The sequence below is a fragment of the Phalacrocorax aristotelis genome, chromosome 1, assembly GCF_949628215.1.
Source record: "Phalacrocorax aristotelis chromosome 1, bGulAri2.1, whole genome shotgun sequence".
NCBI lineage: Eukaryota > Metazoa > Chordata > Aves > Suliformes > Phalacrocoracidae > Phalacrocorax > Phalacrocorax aristotelis.
The window spans coordinates 216,215,646-216,232,025 of NC_134276.1; the positions used below are offsets into that span (position 1 = coordinate 216,215,646).

General features: G+C 41.5%; 1 protein-coding gene across 2 annotated transcripts in view; it reads right to left on the minus strand.

Moving 5' to 3' along the window:
* CHCHD3 (coiled-coil-helix-coiled-coil-helix domain containing 3) overlaps positions 1–16,380 on the minus strand; it is a 165,526-nt gene that overhangs the window by 16,091 nt on the left and 133,055 nt on the right. For both annotated transcript variants that reach the window (XM_075081691.1, XM_075081690.1), the window contains exon 6: positions 14,901–14,971. In XM_075081691.1, coding sequence (XP_074937792.1) covers positions 14,901–14,971 — 71 coding nt within the window. The remainder of the gene's footprint in view (positions 1–14,900; positions 14,972–16,380) is intronic.

Genomic DNA, 16,380 nt, shown 5'->3' on the forward strand with positions numbered 1-16,380 from the left:
TTGGGCGTGACATTATTTAACAAAAAAGGCTTGGATTCACTCTGATAAGTTACAAAGGCTACACACGCTTCCCCAGGTCTTGCACTGGGCTGTGGCAAGCCACCCTTTTCATAAAATATAATCAGATGGGCTGCAAAAACAATAATGAGTTAGCAAACACGCAGAGTAATAATCACCATGCGAACGTGCTGGTAATAAGTGGGTACTGGCCCTTGCTATAATGTATCTTAGTTTTAATGCGCTTGTACAATGTGCTATAGAAATAATAAAACATAATGCCCTCAACATCCCTTTTAGCCCCCTAGTAGGGAAAACGCACCTCTCGCCATGAACAAATCATGAACTGAACTTAGAGGTGAGTTGTAAAGTACAGCATTCATGGCTTTTTCATTATTTTCTTTATTTTTTCCTTCATTATTATGTCATTATTTTTCACTTCATTATTTTTCACAGCCTACTGGTGGACGTTTCTCTGAGACTGCTATAAGACATGACAGCACCTGGAAACCAGTTTAACACCAGAAGATAGAGGGTATCGCAGGGGAACATCATCGTCAGCTCACAAAGATCTTACAAAGGTCTCTCCTTACACATTTGCTGCATGCTGGCAGCATTAATTAGACACTGGATTATTTAATGGAGCTCCAGCCTGATCCAAGAAAGTGATTCTGATGCCTTCTGGTTTATAACCTTACCATGTAGAGTGTTTAAGTTGCTATTTTTTTTTGCCAAGGTCTTCAGAGAGTTTGGTAGTGGAATGCTTTTTAGTTAAAGAATCTCAAGTTTGACAAACTTCAGATCAACCACCGAAATTTTTCCCAGTTAGGTCATGCCCCTTGATTTCAACTGGTTCTCACTAAAGTTTTACTGCTAATTGTTGCTAACTGAAGAATTCAACTTGCTCCTGCTGCAGCACGTCTCGTTACAAAGGGTGGTACTAGGCTAAGAGAAAGAAAATCATTCTTCTTGCCATCTACTGATGAAAACTGGTGATCTTTGCCATTAGGCTGGGCTTTTTGGTTTTTAAGGGGTCCAATACAACACAGTCTGAAATAACCCTTAACAGGAGAACAGTAATAATTTAGGGCAAAATACCTCAGTGATGGAAACTGTAACAGAAACAGCATTTTTTTTCTAAAGCCCTTTCCTCCTCCTCCTTAGCATCGCTCCTGCAAGTAGGTAAAATCTAAATGACCTCTTTCATTTCATGGCACAAACCAAAAAGGTCTCCTTTGGGGGTACTGCCTGTATAAACCAGCGGGATTGTAGCATGCTCGTCCCACTTCGTGGGAGAGGTGAGTCCACTTTAAAGCTAACATGGTAGCGAGGGCAAGCACCCCACCAAAGGTAGGGAGAGCTGAGAGAGACAATAATGAACGTAATTATAGTTAGTTATTGTTTGGTCTACTTACGGCCCTATTTTATAACACTACTGCCAGCAGAGCTATTTTATGTGATGTCTTTTTCATGCAGCAACCTTTTCATAAATCAAAGCAAAAGCAATACTAGGCAGTTTCTCCTGCAGCCTGTTTGACAATAAAAGTTAACACTGAACCCTGGCTGTTATCAATCTTCATAAATGTGTCCATGATATAGCAAGCCTGTTCCATATTACACCGAGTCTGTTACTAATGCATGCATAGGAGCAACCCAGTGGCTTAATGGATCTCCTAAATAGCTTGAAACTGGGACCTGTGTTAAGTGGCAAGGAAAGTTTTAAAGAAATAACTGCTTTTCTCATTTCTTTCAATATATGATAAAATGATTACACTTTACAGTGGGTCTAGCTCAAGAAATTTATATTGTACTGTACTACAATAGGAATTTTCACACACAAAATAGAGACCTCAAGAAAATGGATATTAATGTTCAAGAAACTATAGTAAGAAGCGGATAGGACAAGGGGTGATGGTTTTAAACTGAAGGAGGGTAGATTCAGGCAAGATATAAAGAAGAAATGTTTTACACTGAGGGTGGTGCAACCCTGGCCCAGGTTGCCCCGAGAGGTGGTCGACGCCCCATCCCTGGAAACATCCCAGGCCAGGCTGGATGGGTCTCTGAGCAACCTGATCTCATTGAAGATGTCCCTGCTCACGGCAGGGGGGTTGGACGAGATGGCTTCTGAAGGTCCCTCTCAACCCAAACCATTCTGTGATGACTCAAAGTGCAAATTATCAGTATTTCAGTAGTTCCTTTTAGCAGAGTTCTGTGTCTAAGGATGTTTATATTGAAGCCCTGACCTCAAAATCTGACAGAATTAACAAACTTATTTCTGTAGTACACACATCCTCTTAGGGAGAAGAAGGGGGAATGCCTGATCTGTGTTAATTTGGATATTACCTGAAAACAATTATTTTACAATTCCTATCCAGAACACGAGGGTGACGGTGGAGTGTGACCTTCACACATCCGTACCGCAAGGACCCGAACAGCAGCAATGTCTTTATCTACCTAAACATGAGATTTACCAAGTACTGAGGAACTAAGACAACTTCTGCCCCACGCAGTGTCACGCTATGCAAGCAGAGAGCAATAACAAGTCTCCAGGTTTGGAATAAAGAGAAGCTGGGACAGAGCCATTACATAGATCAACTTTATCCTTAATGAATTCTCTTGAAAAGCGACCAAAACCTCTTCTGCAGACTGTCCAGAAGAATAACTGCAATTTCTCTACCAAAATATTTAGTAGAGAGGAGCTGGTGAACTGGATTCATTTGACACTGAATTTATCTATAAAGAACTTGTTTTTAAAATCTACATTGACTGCACTGACGGCATCTTTTTATTGACAGGGTTATAACAATTTTTTGGCCAAGGTGCTGTGTCTAGCCAAGGCAAAGGGAAAAGAATATATGTGATGGAAGAAAAGGGACTGCATTTCATTAGCCCATGCAAGAGCAAGATTTCACTAACAGTACAGCTGTGTAGACAGAGAGGTAGTCTATTACACACGGATCTATAAAGCCCGTCTCGCAAAAACCTTTCGATCCTGATCTTCTTGTGCTTCCAGTAATGCATACAGCACAGTGCAGCATTTGCTACGGAATATTATCTGTCTTAACACACCCCTGACAGGGGAGTCTGTCTTTATAAAGTTTATAGCCACAGACATGGCACTAGAGTGGTCTCCTTAAAGATACACATATTAGTTTTATCTCTTTGATTCAGTTCCTTTCCCCAGGCTTAAATGTGTGCTTTAAATGTTGCAGGACTATACTTAGATTTTGTATTGCAGGCAGATGACTGGAAAGGCAGAGGACAGTGAGACAGAGTGCATCTTTATGATTTTTTTTTTTTATAACATTGGCAAGTTTTCCAATTTCAGTTCTAGATCCTCTACAGAGGCACATCGTACTTGAATTGAGAAAACCCACTGACACTTAACTGCTCCATAAACAGTCACGGGGAAAAATTTCTCCTGCTGAACAGCTTTGTGTCTTCTTATGTTCTTTCAGGGTTAGAAGGTGGTGTGCTTTTCATGCTTCTACGCGTGCAGCATGGAAGGTAAATATCGGGACACATCTACTCAAGAAAAAAATGTTTTAAAATGCCAAAGCAAAGCAAAAACATTTAGGAATTCCCCTCTTCAAAACCAGCAGGAAAAGAGTTTTGATTTGCTTAAAAACAAAGCTCATGTTCAAGCAAATGCATTTATCAGGTGCTGTAAAAGCCTTTAAAAAATTGGTTAGGACATTTCATGACCAGTATACGAATTTTCTCCTATAGATGTCAGGACTTGTGCTTTAAAAATGCAGTGCTAACCACTGAACAAATCAAAAAGCACATTCAGAAATAACCTAGCATTTTGCACTGGGGAGTACTGAGAAAAAAGGCAAAATTTAAAGAAAACAGAGGCAGAACACCAGGAAAAAAATTCCTGTAAAGGACATGCATTAAATAACAGCATAGTATTTCAAGGGAAAAAAAATAAAATTTGATTTTTCTGCTAGGAAACAGACAATCTTGTTGGACCTGAGTACTTCCATCTAACATGGCTAACCCTTAGCTCCATGGCTAGCTAACAGAATAGCTAACAGAAGGCTGGTGGGGCTGGCAGGGACCTCTGGAGCTCACCCCGTCCCACCCCCTGCTGGAGCAGGCACACCCAGAGCGGGGGTACAGGGCCGCGTCCAGGCGGGGGGTGAATGTCTCCAGGGAAGGGACCCCACAGCCTCTCTGGGCAGCCTGTGCCCCTGCTCTGGCACCCGCACAGCAAAGGGGTTTGGCCTCATGTTCAGGGGGAACTTCCCGTGTTCCAGCTTGTGCCCGTTGCCCCTTGGCCTGGCGTTGGGCACCGCTGAAAAGAGCCCGGCCCCATCCTCCTGACACCCGCCCTTCAGGTATTTATAAGCATTGATGAGATCCCCCCTCAGCCTTCTCTTCTCCAGGCTGAACAAGCCCAGGTCTCTCAGCCTTTCCTCCCAAGGGAGATGCTCCAGCCCCTGATCCCCTTGGCAGCTCTGCGCTGGCCTTGCTCCAGCAGTTCCCTGCCCTTCTTGAAGTGGGGGGCCCAGAACTGGCCGCAGCCCTGCAGATGGGGCCTCACTGGGGCAGAGCAGAGGGGGAGGAGAACCTCCCTCGCCCTGCTGGCCACACTCCTTTCCATGCACCCCAGGACACCGTTGGCCCCCTTGGCCCCAAGGGCCCGGTGCTGGCTTAGGGTCACCTCGCTGCCCCCCAGCATATGTCCAACATACCACAATCACACGCTATCGCGTGTCTAAAGGCAATGGGCGCATATCCTACGAGCCATTAGATGTAGAGCCCTGTTACAACCAGGATCTTGCAGTCTATGGATCAGAGCTTTGGTCTCCTACAACAAGGCAGGAGCAATACTCTGTGCAAAGTGTGTGTACGGTCCCACCAGTTGGTCTGGGAGTAGCTGCAGAGCGCCCTTCTGATCAATTAATTCACCTATACAGTTGTGTTTAGAGATGCCCTTTGGGGAAGCTTGATGGAAATTTCAAGCTAAAGAAAGAAAGAAATTTTTTTCAAGACTTGTATCTTCTGGGAAATCATTTCAGAATTATCGTTTTCAGAAAAGGCAACTACTGTCTAAAACTCAGTTACTGAAATACCAAATTTTCTCTGATCAGAGAAAAATAACTGATAAACTATGTAAGTTTGGGAGTAGAAAGAAGTAGTAATGCTCATGAGAGCAGGATTTATGCCGCTCCCCTGTTCAAAGCTATATGAAAATGTACATTCTTGTGCCCTGGTCAACTCCTAGAGAATGGAACTGGGTAAGAAACAAAAATATATTTTTCAAAAACAGCATTATCTTATGCTGGAAGTGCTACTGACAGGATCAACAAAGAAAGCCAAAATATTGCTGCTTGATTCTAGTTAAGATGGAAAACAAAGGTTTGGGGACCATTATAACCTCTTACCTGTAAATGAGGCCCACACCAATTAGGTCACGGAAAAAATATATGGCCTATAAAGTTTGTGTAAAAAATGGCAGTCATTAACCCCTTAATTCTAGACTCAGATTCGGCACATGTTACCCCACTGACCTCTGCCAAGTCCCCTAAACTTAAGGGATAACCATATGCATTTCTGTCATGTCTATACAGTCCTTTCATTATTTTTATTACAGTAGCACGTAGATGGAATAATTAAAGCTAAATGTACATTAGGCAGGCAATTTGTTAGGCATTCTAATACGTAAAAAGGCAGAAAAACGTAGGCAGACTTATAAAGGCTTCTCCATGATCCAACATCCACGTAGCACAGACGCTGCCAACTGCCTACTGCACAATTTTGCTCTATTCAACAAAAAATTAGAGTTAACAAGTGCAGCCCGGCACAATTTTATTTATTTGTTTGAGCCTGTTAGCAGCACAAAATGACAGCAACGAAACAAACTTCCTCCCTTCTCAACGCAGGCACGACGCCGCGACGTGATAAACCTGTGACTCCCAGACACCACCCTCCCAAAGGGCAGCAGCTGCAGCAGCCCCTTCTCCAGATGTTGCCAGCTGCAGCTCTGCATTGCCAAGATCTGCAACATGCTGAACCACAAACGCGTGAGGACCAGCACAGAATAAATGCAATCCGGTTCTGGTTCCAGCAGCATTTCTGCTGTTCGGACGTTTTGAGAATGAGGACTCTATTTTAAAAATGTAAATGAAACAGCAACAGGTTTCTGGGTGAGTGTTGGACAGTTGGAGATGCTTGTTGAACGCTCCAGGCCTGACAGACACGTTGTGCTGACACCCCGACTGCTAACCAAGGTCCAAATCTGATTGAGAGACACCTCAATTTAGACTGTCCTACGCAAACAGGAAGATAAAAAGCAATACTGGAAGATAAACTACAACTAAAAGTGCAGCTCTGCTCAGAAACAGAGCTATTAGAGCGTACCTGCTCTCTGCATGCCTATCGTCTTACCTAGTTCCCACAGGAGAAATAAATAAATAAAATATTTTTGTAGCTTTTAGTCTGTTTATATCATTTTACCTTTTAGCTACAGAGTAAGGTAGGTGCACTATACCTGCCCGACGCCACAATTTTCAAGTCCAGTAATAATTTTTACTACCAGCAGTTAAAGTCTTACTTTTGAACCAATCTCATGTGAACTCGGAGGCGACAGGACAGCTTAACTGCTTTGTAAGAGGTCTTAATACATCTTAATACTATTTTTACAAACCTTATTTTCTGAGTATGACAGCACTTTGCAACAAAGCATACGATTTGATATTATCTCCCAAAATGTTTAATGTATACTTTGGCTTCACAACTGTGATTTCACTTAGATGGGGTCTAAGCAGAATGACTGCAGTCTTTTTTTTCCCTGATTTAGCCCAACACTACTGGAAGAGAAGAAAAAAAAAAAGGGAAGAACTGGTTAATTACAAGTAGCAGCAAACGAGCTGTAATGGAGGTGTTATGAATGTAAATCAGTGATGCCTGGTGCAGCAAAGGCAGCATCTGTACATGCAGCTTGCAAAGCAATGAGATCATGCTGATGTACTGGCATCCTGCTTTGATCACTTCATCTTGTTCAAGAACTCTGATGGGAAAGCAAAGGTCGGTGGCACTGACCTCCCCTTCCTGCAGCTTGCACATGCACAAATATTAGCGACTGATCAAGGATTGCTGTCTTTCTGCCCCATGATTTCGGAACGGATGGTTACGTAGTTGGGGGCCTTAATGAAACAGATAGCACAAGCTCCTGCAACATGAAGTGTCATGTTCTAACATGTAGAGGTAATTGGCAATTCATTCTTCACCCTCTAACCAGGAACAGGTGCATGCTTCTTAAAACACCCATACCATCAACTCTGCAAAACATGCTCCCTTCCAGAAAGAGAGGCTTACTGCTGTGCGCTCCAAAGGGGGGGCTGTGAGATTTGTAGGCTTTGATCCTACAGATGGCTTGGACTCATAAAAAACGTCTTTAGAAAAGGTATTTGTAAATCTCAGCAATGGAAGATTACAAAATACAGAACAAATTAATAATAAAAAGAAGAGACTGTGGGTTTTTAACCTCCTTTGGTTTAATACTGTAATTGGGAAATCATTTACTCGTGTTCATACAAAATCCCAACAAAGGATGCTTAACGTATTAAAACAAGAGGCTTTAGCCCTTGAAAGGGAGCATGAAGCCAGCTGTACCGCTGCGGAGTGTGACATGCCAACTACGCCGCAAGGAGTCAGTCCTCGCTGGTTGCGAGTGGCGCACAAAACTCCAGCCAGCAGCAAGAACTGCCCTTAATGAGTGCATCCATCAATTTTCAGGGGACTTGGTTGATTACCAGCACACGGAGCTAGGGAACACGCCAATTTAACTGTTGGCCACTGATGCATGAAGCAAGAGCTTCACTCGCTTTCGTAAGGAAGTCTATAAAATAACGCGCCTGTGTAAGCAAATATTTAACACCTGTGGTGCGCTGGAACATGAGCATGTGCCCTCCCCTTCGAACACATCAACCGGACTCACCTGAAGAGGAAAGGGACTTTCAGATATAGAGGCATGTTCGCCCACAAGCTTATCCTACACTAACAATACCCTACAATAACTATCCTACCTTTCAGAAGATCCTTTGTAATTCTACATACTAATTCATATCAAATAATAATAATAAAAAATCCTAGTCATTACATTACTTTGTGCTTTACTAAAATTAATTTTAAGATTGCTTTCTCCATTCCAGACCTTAAAGTATCTAACTGTGTGTTAAACTGGTGATAGCCTGAGGAGAGCTTTAATGAATGTACCCACGATTTCTAGAAAGGAAACAAAAGGGGGGAAAACGATTACGGGAAACATGGGAAGAAATGGCTTGGCCCCCTTAAGTAACGTGCTATCTAAATTTTGAAAAATGGATTTTAAAAGTTAAAATAGCCCTCAAAAAACACATTCCGTGCTTCAAACATATCTCCTGACCAAATAAGCACATTTAAAGTTCACACTACAGCTCAAATATTTCATTGAAAACACACATCCCCATGCAAACAGACTCACGATTCTGGGCTTCACAGAAAAACACACAGATATTATGCCAGAATCCCCTGCTCCCACTTCTACAGAATGAATCTGCATTTAGCTAAAAAGTGCACAATTAATATTTCATCCAGCTCCGTTGAGTACTCTCATTCCTAATGGACTGTATTGATCAAAGGAAGAAAGTTAAACATCTATGTTGCTGTAGGGAAAACCAAAGTTGTCATTCGCGAAGTGATCGTAATTTCATAGGTAAATGTACCGAATAAAGGGGGCTTAGAGTGTTTATATTTTAAAGCTGCTCAAAGGATATCCTCTTATATATATTTATAGATTGAAGAGCAACTGAGACGGGTAACTACCGACCACCAAAGTCCCTTCATCAAGCCAAGCAGCTGAAGCAGTAGGCAACTCTATCCGAAAGGCAGAAACACATAACTCCTGCTTCCTCGCTCCGATTCAAAGGCATGCATAATGCATGCACGGTGTAAAGGGTTTTGCCAGCCAAGGGAACGCTGTGACCAAGCAAAATCACATATACAAAGCAGCAGCAGAGAGTCAGACACGTCGCTTGAACGAGCTCTGCCACGGCAGCCCTCGGGTAAGTCTATCAGGACCAAGTACCGGCTGAAGGGAGCGAGTAAAGGAAGCAGATTCTGTTTTATTCCTTTTGGATTCAAAAGGAACAGGATTTTGGATGTACAAGATAAATAAGAAAGATCGAAAAGATTTGTAGTCTCTTTATCAATTTCTCTTCCTACATGAAGCAGCTCTACGCATTCCGAATCCGGACTGGTTTAAACCTAAGAGGGGTGACAATATCACAATCCACTCTGGGAAACACCACTTACACGTTGCTCGTTAAGTGTAATGCCGTTAGATACCAGATGTCGGCACTGGTTAAATCAAGGTAAGGAACTCTCACTGCTACACCACCCTCTGCACGGTGTCAGCACAACTGTCTGTGCAGCTACACAGCAAAGCAGCCCTGGGGAACAAAAAGGGGATGGGGTGGAGGAATAGAAAGAAAGAGAACTAAGACTACTCGAATACGTCTGCTGCTAAACAAAGTTCCATGGGTTAAGCCGAGTTGATGGTATTTTACGCTATGCACTCCTCCTAGCATAATTTACAAACACATTAATCCTACTCTCATCTGCGGGATGTTGCGGATAACTAGGGACCATCGTTCCCAGCCATGACACGTGAAGGAAGAATTCAAGAATCACAGAATCACAGGCTGGTGGGGGCTGGCAGGGACCTCTGGAGCTCACCCCGTCCCACCCCCTGCTGGAGCAGGCACACCCAGAGCAGGGGCACAGGGCCGCGTCCAGGCGGGGGGTGAATGTCTCCAGGGAAGGGACCCCACAGCCTCTCTGGGCAGCCTGTGCCCCTGCTCTGGCACCCGCACAGCAAAGGGGTTTGGCCTCATGTTCAGGGGGAACTTCCCGTGTTCCAGCCTGTGCCCGTTGCCCCTTGGCCTGGCGTTGGGCACCGCTGAAAAGAGCCCGGCCCCATCCTCCTGACACCCGCCCTTCAGGTATTTATAAGCATTGATGAGATCCCCCCTCAGCCTTCTCTTCTCCAGGCTGAACAAGCCCAGGTCTCTCAGCCTTTCCTCACAAGGGAGATGCTCCAGCCCCTGATCCCCTTGGCAGCTCTGCGCTGGCCTTGCTCCAGCAGTTCCCTGCCCTTCTTGAACTGGGGGGCCCAGACCTGGACACAAAATAGAACAACACCAGCGACAGTATCATCAGGGCAAACAATACCGAAACAACTGTTTCATGACAAAGCACTACATGTACGTGCTACATTTGTAAGAAAAAAAGGTTAATTCGGGATCTACTTAGAGCCCATCGACTGGCTGAGCAACGGGAACTCAACCAGAAGAAGGAAAGTCTGCAGGTTCTGTCCGAGGAGTTCTAAATACCTTTCTGTTTTCTGTTCCTGGAAATACCCTATGCAGTATTTCACAGATAATTTATAAGCTGTACTTTTAACTTTAGTTTTTAAAAGCAACTAATGCTAATTATGGTAACAAATGGAACTGGTAGAAAACTGGAAGTTTCTCACCAGTGGTTCTGCACAAGCAGAAACAAAGCAGAAACGATTCGCTTGGGTATCTCCAACATGGATTTCTATGTCACAGTAGTATGTGAGTACAACGTGGTAGTTCCTGAAGATATTTGCATTAAGGAATTATCACTATTCCTAATTCACAGATAGCGCAGAAGAGTCCCTTAAAAGTCACCATATGTGCCCAACATCAGAAGGGTAACGAGAACAGTGAAATAAACCCACATTTCCCTGGTCTCAGTCCAACACCATTAAAAAGCTTATTTTCTGTCTATACTGCATTTTTTCCCAATGTCCAGAAAATTGGCATCACTGAGACAATTATATTTGAAGATCGAAGTGTCACAGTTATTCATTTAACGTGGCTTCATTACAAACCTTCTCAACTTCACTTCCCAGTTCAAAAGAATATTAGCTAAAACACAACTTAAAGGAAGTGCTCTTCATGCTTCTATGTATTTACAGATAACCCTCAAACATAACCGTGCTTTAGATTTTATTTGCAGTAAACATTAATAAGCCAAGCTTCATGATACAGAAGTCATCAATTAAAGGAAGACATGATATTGATGTTTTGTCATTTATTCCCATCCACTCCATCCTGAATCAAACCCCCCGCTGGACGTATTTTCGAGGTTGTAATAGCCTGTTGCCTGGCTATCACCAAGCCCTACCTTCCATCAGCGATCAGAGCAATGGAAATGATTGAGGATCACGTGACATGTATTGATTTGGTTTGTAAAACTCTTTTTAAAACGTCTCAGATGTGTGAAGATTGTACAGTGTGAAGCAGCCAGAGCAAACCCCAAACCTTTGTGTTTAACCAAACGAGCTCCTCCAGCTCCCGAGAGGCGTTCCTCCTGATGGCAAGGTTCGTTAGCAACAGTCTCAGAGTAAGGGAATAAAGCCATCAACATTGGTTGGACTAGATGATCCCTGAGGTCCCTTCCAACCTGTGATTCTGTGAAAATCTGTAACTCAGAATAAACACCCAAGCTTTCAGACGATGCAAAGAATCCTCCATGATTAAAACTGGATCATTTCATCCAGGAGCCTGTCAATGTACAAACCCATACAAACCCCATGCCACAACGCACAAGATCCGGAATGTGGCTTCGTTGCAGACACGGGAGTTTAAAAGTGACACCGAAATGACACACTGAGATCCAGGGAAAAACCTCACCCTTGCTTGGCTTCGCACAAACACCCCCCGGGCAGCACAACCCAGAACAGCCGATCCCCAAAGAGGACCTGGGTTTTCTGTGAGTCAGGCTGGCTGGGGACGACGTTTTTGCCAAGAAATCAGCAAGAAGCAGCAGCTCCTTGTTGCCTACGAGAGCACGGTGGAGCAGGAGAGGAATGGCAAAATATTTTGGAAAAAGCACTAGTGCACAGCTATGAATTCTATTATCTACCACAAGCGATCAAAACGCACATAAGATAAAGTAAAAACATTTATTTTAGGCCAAATTTGCCCTACCTGCTTACTCTATTACTAAATGAATGATCGAGATGTTACTGGGCTCTAGACACCACGGAGGAATAAAATGTCACCACCGCAGCTGCCAAATTTCCCGCTACCAGCCCTTCAAATTACGGGGGAAAAAACCCAATACAAACATACAATTTGATTAGTTAAAGTTCAAATCTTTGCCCAAAGCCCGGCTCTTCCTGTAATATTGCATTCTTTTCGTCTTGTGTAAACTTCTCATTATAACAGAGACATCTTCATAATATAATAATTCTGGTTATAATGTAACTGCGGGTAACATAACTCCTACATTAGAAAAGGCAGCATGCTCTAGTAATGTTGTTTTAATGTAATTTGTGTACTGCAGGAACTGACTGAACCTGGTCATTTAGGATTTGATCAATGTGAATTAGTGTCTTAAAGAGATGAACCGTTTGATAATTCAGAATTTGATCAATGTGAATCAGGACCTCACGGAGATAAAACATTTATCATGAACGTTTGGAATATCAGTCTAATCCAGGCAGCGCTGGAGAAGGTAATAAGCAGGCATCAATAAGGACTGCAGACAAAGTACAGAAGACCTGCCAGTTCTCTGATCCAAGTATATGGGATATTTGGTTTTTCCCTTCTAACGGGGTGAATTATCCCCAAAGGCCGATGAAGCCTCAGCTGATGTAATTTCAGGGACTAAACGGAGGAAGGAAAAGGAAAATCTAGGAAATATTTAAGTAATTATCCACTTCTCTTTGCTCTTCAAAGAGACGTAGCTTAAAAAGTTGAAGAAATGCAAGTTATCTCAATAAAACTTAGTAACTAATTCTAGACGTGTTTAAAATAAAGTGAGACTATTTTGTAATAATACCACAATTAGATCTATTAGTCTCACACTTATAACCTGAAATCACACTGACATGCAGCCCATCGGTTTATGCATTAACAAAAATTTAGCAGTTCAACCTTATTTAATTCTTCTTTTACAGCCAATTAAACAAGCTTTTTAAACACCATTGCTTGAAACTCCGTCCTCAATCCTCACATCCAATTAAACCGAATACGAGAAGTGCCTGGTGACACGGAAAGAGCGTCATCTTTAGGTTTCACTAGATCATTCCTAGTTTATCCATCAAGTTACATACAGAAACAAGTGATAAAATAACATCTGCTGAATTTAAACCTTCAATAAAAAGACATGGCATTTAAAAGCATTTTACGTAAGAAAAACTTTTAAATTATAAAGTAATATTGATATTTTACGTACTTTATCTAATCTAGTGCAATTTATCCATGTACTTCAGATATCTTTTTCTTTTCATAATATTTTCTTTCTGGTTTTTTTAAGGACAAAATTGGATTCACTGATCAAAAAGCTCCAAATAATTTTTCAGAAAATTTAGCTTGAAGTGCAAAGGAAGCACAGCAATTTCAGTAATGGCATTACGGCAAAGACTAGTCAAATAGGTGACTTCTATTTATACCTTTAGTCTCTAGAAAATTAAGAAAAGACCAATCTCATCAAGCATTAGGAATCTCTGATTCCCCCTCCAAATCCCTTTTCATTAAATACTCTTTGCTTTACGCAGACAGACTGCAACATCCTTCAAATGGCTTTCTTAAAATTCTTAAGATACTGACTGACGCTAAGGACTGGCCAGCTCCGTTTGTGCAAAAAGGAAGCCAAAACCATTTGATTTACTTAGAAAATTATTTATATATTATTTATATACTAGGGAGAAAATCCCAAACCCGAAACCATTTCCTGCCTCTGACCACACCCACCACCCAGAGCGTCAACAACTACTTCAAATCACAATAAAAGCTTATTTTGGAATAATGAAAGTCAGATTAGGCAATAATTAGATTTCAAAACCTGAAAATACCCCACTGTAACAAAGGAAGGGGAAATATTGCTTTGATTGGAGCCTTATCACAGCTGAAAAAAACAACAGTGAGTCACAACATACCAGGCTTCCCATCCATTAGGGGAAACCCTCTGAATTATGCTTAAATCAGATCTTGAGTGAATGGTCATTCTGTCCCTCTTGTTTAAGGGACAGATGGATCCAGTCCTCAGTATATGATGCACCATTAACCAGTACAAAACCTTTATACATACTCTACAGAATATTTAACAATTCATGATTTTAAGAGGTGAAATGATTTTTATCGTATGGTTAAGGACTTTATTTATATCATTATCAGCAGCTCAAAAAGGCCTGTTCTCTTCTTGCTCACCAAAAAAACCAAAACGCCAACCAAAAGAAAACCCCTCCACAAACATAAAAATGGTCACAGAATAATTCTTTTTACGCAACACTTCGTGGTTACTGCTGAGACTAAAAGGTTGTAACAAGTTCTCACTGTATCCTTACTAAAATGATAAATGGAACCTTCTCCCTAATGGATGAACCGGCAGAGAGGGAAGAGTCCAAGGCTAAGGGTCGGAGTCGCTTTGATCCATCAATTACTATATCTTCATTTAACCATCCTCAGGACTGATAAAAATTATTTAATTTGACCTTCACTGTTAAGGGCAAAGTGAAGTTGCTAATTTAAATCCTTTCACATCATGCAAGCACAGGATGAATACTATTGTAATGCAAAGTTGGAACTACATTTTGGGTTCTCCATTAGAGAAAAAACGTTAAGGAATATATTTTTAGAATATTTAATGCATCTTATCAAATATAAATTAATTAGTACATTACTAACTGTACATCCAATTTCTATGCAGCTTATGGTTACCATGCACTGGCTTCCAAATTCTTCAAAATTCTCTCATTTCAATAACCAGCACAGACTGATAGGATCTATGATCAGGGGAAGGGAAATTATTGTGAATTTTAATGTGGATAAGAACTCATCTAGCTGCCAGGCTCAAACACCACAGTAGAAAAGACTTACTTGAACCGAGCTGACACTTCATCGGCAGCTTTTTGGTATTGCTCTGTGGTAACTTTGTAGAACTGGGCACTCTGGAAAGTGGAAAAGAAAATACAGATTTTATATAATATCATTTATATGCATGCTAATATCTAGTAAGTAATGCTAATTCGGATATTTTATCCATTTCAGTTGCTCCAAAAAAACCCCCCCCAAACCCTCAAATATTCTACAAAGTTGCCGAAATTACTCTTTTTTTTGCTGTTTTTTTTAAGTAAGCGTGTCCTCTTGGATCCGGAAGGTTATGCAAAAGAGATGGCTCTTAGGGAGGAAACTGTAAAAAGACACAGGGTAAGATTCACATATTTAGCATAAGGTGCTGCTGGAGCCTTTGAAGTGTCTCCGTTAGAAAAAGGAGAAGAAGAAAAAAAAAATCAAAATACTGAATCCTCACTTCTTTGCACGTCCCTGCTCGTGCTACTGACACATATATCCCCATCTAGCTTGCAGGTGATACTCAAGTCAAACGTCAAAGTTGGACAATAAATTAACTATGGCTTGACTTTCTCTTTTGCTCTTTGCCTCAATAACGCCTCTCACAGTGAGGCATTTTAATATTCCAAACTTCCAGGTCGCTTCAATCGGTTGCTAATTTTAATTTTTGAAATCAGGCAGCTTCAGAATGTATTTTCATCTCCCCTAAACCCAGGAATGCCTTTCACTCCGTTCCACCAAATCATTAATTTCCAAGATGCAGGCAAGACAAGATTGAATCATCAAGCAATAGAACTTTTATATACTTAAAAATGGCAAAGTTTCTCAGTGGGATGTAGGATATTCAAAGACAAATCACTATAATGTTGTGATGCTTCATGTCTAGATAATATATACTTGGTATTTTTAAAGAGGTTTTTATAGCCTTAGCACAGTTGGACTTAAGATGTAATAACTAAGGCACCTGGCTTCACAGTTGGAGAAATAAAGAAAAGTTAAAGCAGTTCAAAAGTTCTCTAAACCCATTTTTTCTCTAAACAGTGGGGCAAACAGGTCATGGAGATGTAGAAAGGTTTTGTTGGCGCTCAGAAGAACTCCTCTGTAGCTTTGCAGCTCTTGAGTCATCCGGCATCCCAGGGAGCCACGTTAACACAGCAACAGAACTCTTACAATCACACACCGCGTAATTACATAAAAACCACTCTGAATCCTTATCAAAGTTATTCATTCCACAAGACGGTTTTGCACCTATAAAACATTTAACACACACGGAGGGCACAATGCAGCCCACAGAAAGCATCATTCCAATTTTATTTTGGGTTAAGTAGGCAGTTTTATATACTTAAGACCTTGATGTATGAAAAAGCAATATGCCTAAAACATTGTTAGGAAAAAAATATTTTAAAACCCCTGTAATTGGAGAGATCGCTCTTGTGTAGAAGTCAAAAATGACTTAGTCTCTTTGATCATTGGATAAGCAAACATGTCCTGAGCAACATTAATCTGT